The sequence below is a fragment of the Plasmodium malariae genome, assembly GCF_900090045.1.
Source record: "Plasmodium malariae genome assembly, chromosome: 7".
NCBI classification, from domain to species: domain Eukaryota; phylum Apicomplexa; class Aconoidasida; order Haemosporida; family Plasmodiidae; genus Plasmodium; species Plasmodium malariae.
This window is the reverse complement of record NC_041781.1, coordinates 1789134-1791691: the sequence shown is the minus strand read 5'-3', so window position 1 is coordinate 1791691 and position 2558 is coordinate 1789134. Positions and strand designations below refer to the sequence as shown.

The window sequence follows — 2558 nt, the reverse complement described above, 5'->3', positions numbered from 1 at the left end:
TAAAAGCTTATTACTGTTCACCAAAGCACTGAATTCTACGTAACATCTGAACTCACAAACATCGATACTTATTATTCTGTGCCAAAATTTGAAAGAAAAAAAATAAAATAAGTAAAATATTATGAACGGAAAAGTCATTTTGGCTGTTTTAAAAAAAAATTTTTTTTTTTTTTTTTTTTAAGAAAGCTAAAATAATTTACTCCATTTTAAAGACAACTATGTAAAGCAAGGACATTTCTGATTGATTCTAAGCCATCCATTTGATCCACATAAGAAAATAAACAAATTAATAATATGGAAAAAATACTTTATAACGACATATATATAATAGCATCCATTTCGTGCGCATTCTTATATATAAACACTAACGCTAGCAGACATTATACACAAAATATGTTCTTAATAAACTCATAAGTATAATCAGCTCCTGTTTCATAAGCAACAACTTTGCACATTTGTATCTACTATTCTGCACTTTTTGAAAAACTATGATTCGTCGAAAGGAATTGTTTAACAGTCTTATCTGCATAAGAACTGTTAAACCTTATGGAAGCTCGTTAGAATGAAAATTCAGTGGATCCTCCATTTATAAAAATTTTACCCAAAAAGTCATGACAGCGAATGCATTTTGATATTCAGCCATTCAAATAAAATAGAATGAACGAAAAAAAAAAAAAAAGGAAACAAATTAACACATGTACGCATATACATATGTACGAAAAATTATGTTCCACTTTGGGCACGTTGGTGAGTCAATATATCGATAAAGCGTTTCATCCCGTCATTCCTATATTCCTCTCGTTGGATTTCCTCAGTTTGAAGCAGTATGAACAGTGGTTCGTTCTACTTATAAAAAAAAAAAAAAAAAAAAAAGAGGACAATACAACAACCTAACCTTGGTAATAAAATAATTTTAAAACCATAAATTTAAGCTCTCTTCTTTTAAAGATGTTAATTTATTTTTCTATTTAGTACAACAGGTACGTTTCAGTTTGTATTCTCCGTTTAAGGATTACTAGTTATATGTTTTTATTCTCCAAGCAAAGCACGTATCAGTTAAATAGTAATAACTTTAAAAACTTGCATTAACATGCACAAGGGTAATAACATTCTCAATGCAGGTTAAAAATGGAATAAAAACAAAATAATAAAATAAAATTCTTGCAACCTAATTTTATGTGTCATATATATATCCGAATTGTGCCTATACAGAATATATTAAAAAAAGAAGGTTCACCTAATATATTTTTTGCATGTAACGTAAGATATACACTAAGAAAAACGTAACACAATGAAAACAGTAAAAATAGTTTAATGATCTTTTTTACACGTGCACACTTGAAAATGTTAAAAAAAAAGGCCATTTCCTTAACATTTTTTTTTTTTTTTTTTTTTTTGACTAAATTTATGTTTAACTAGAAAAGACACTGAATGAAAAATGATGCGACAGATTCGTTAGATATTCGACTATTCAAAATATAAGGAGGTTTCATAAAATAATTTGTTAATTTGTTCGATCTTTATGTCGTTCATATTGTCCATTGACCTTCCAGTGATTTTATCCTTGAAACAGGAATATTCATCTACAAAATAAAAAAAAAAAAAAAAAAAAAAAAAAAAAGACATATATTTGTATATTCATATTTACGTATACATATCTACGTGTTTATGTATGTGTATATATATGCATTCACCTACATATGTATGTACGAGACCAATTACAACTCCACCAAACGTATAAATGTACATTAAAAAAATTTATTATGAACTGTGCAGGAAATAACCTTCGACTAGGTGTATTGAACTAGGTGGCTCCGTTTTAACAAATGAGTATATGATTGTAAAAAGGATAAAACAAAGGAACGTAAAAATAGTTGCACTTGGAATAATAGCTGCCCAGTACCTGCAAAATAAACATGAAAAAAAATATATATAATATGCACAAGAGTGTATCTAACAAACCGTGCACATATTTTTGTAAAAACATGATTGTTTAATTTTTATCTCTTATTCTGAAAATACTTGGAAGGAAATGGAAAGTACAATAAGTTCAAAAAGTCATCAAATACAAAAGCCCATACTAAATAAGTTACTATAAATGAAGATTCCCCCACCCCAACCAAAAAAAAAAAAAAAAAAAAAAATTTTAAATATCTAAATTTAACTTACAATTTATTAAATTCAAAATATGTTGTCTCTCGTGTTTTTTTTTTTTTTATATTATTATAGCGTTATAGTATTTTATAATATTTTATAGATTTTCATAGTATTTCGTTTTATTTCCTTAACCCCACAATATTTTAGATAAATATAAGGTAAAAAATGCATATCCTTCCTTTATTAACTGCATTGTGTATAAAAATAACAGTGGAAAAAATGTAAATCTCGATACTGCTGATGCAGATGCTACTGATACTGCTACTACTGAGTAATGTACATTTGTATATATATAATAATGTACAAGAACTTAACTAAAATTTTTTTGTTTCACGTGCGTATGGTAATAGTATAGCATTGTAAAATATATATAAGAGGGAAAATAAAAATAAAATTAAATA

General features: G+C 26.6%; 1 protein-coding gene across 1 annotated transcript; it reads right to left on the bottom strand.

The window, feature by feature from the left end:
- Positions 1–1467: 1467 nt before the first annotated feature.
- Positions 1468–2350, bottom strand: PmUG01_07047100 (phosphatidylinositol N-acetylglucosaminyltransferase subunit P, putative; the record flags this gene model as incomplete). Its single annotated transcript, XM_029004229.1, has 4 exons — positions 1468–1583; positions 1785–1903; positions 2023–2092; positions 2290–2350. The coding sequence occupies 4 exons, from the start codon at positions 2348–2350 to the stop codon at positions 1468–1470; spliced, it is 366 nt and encodes a 121-aa protein (XP_028860939.1).
- Between the last annotated feature and the right edge of the window lie 208 nt (positions 2351–2558).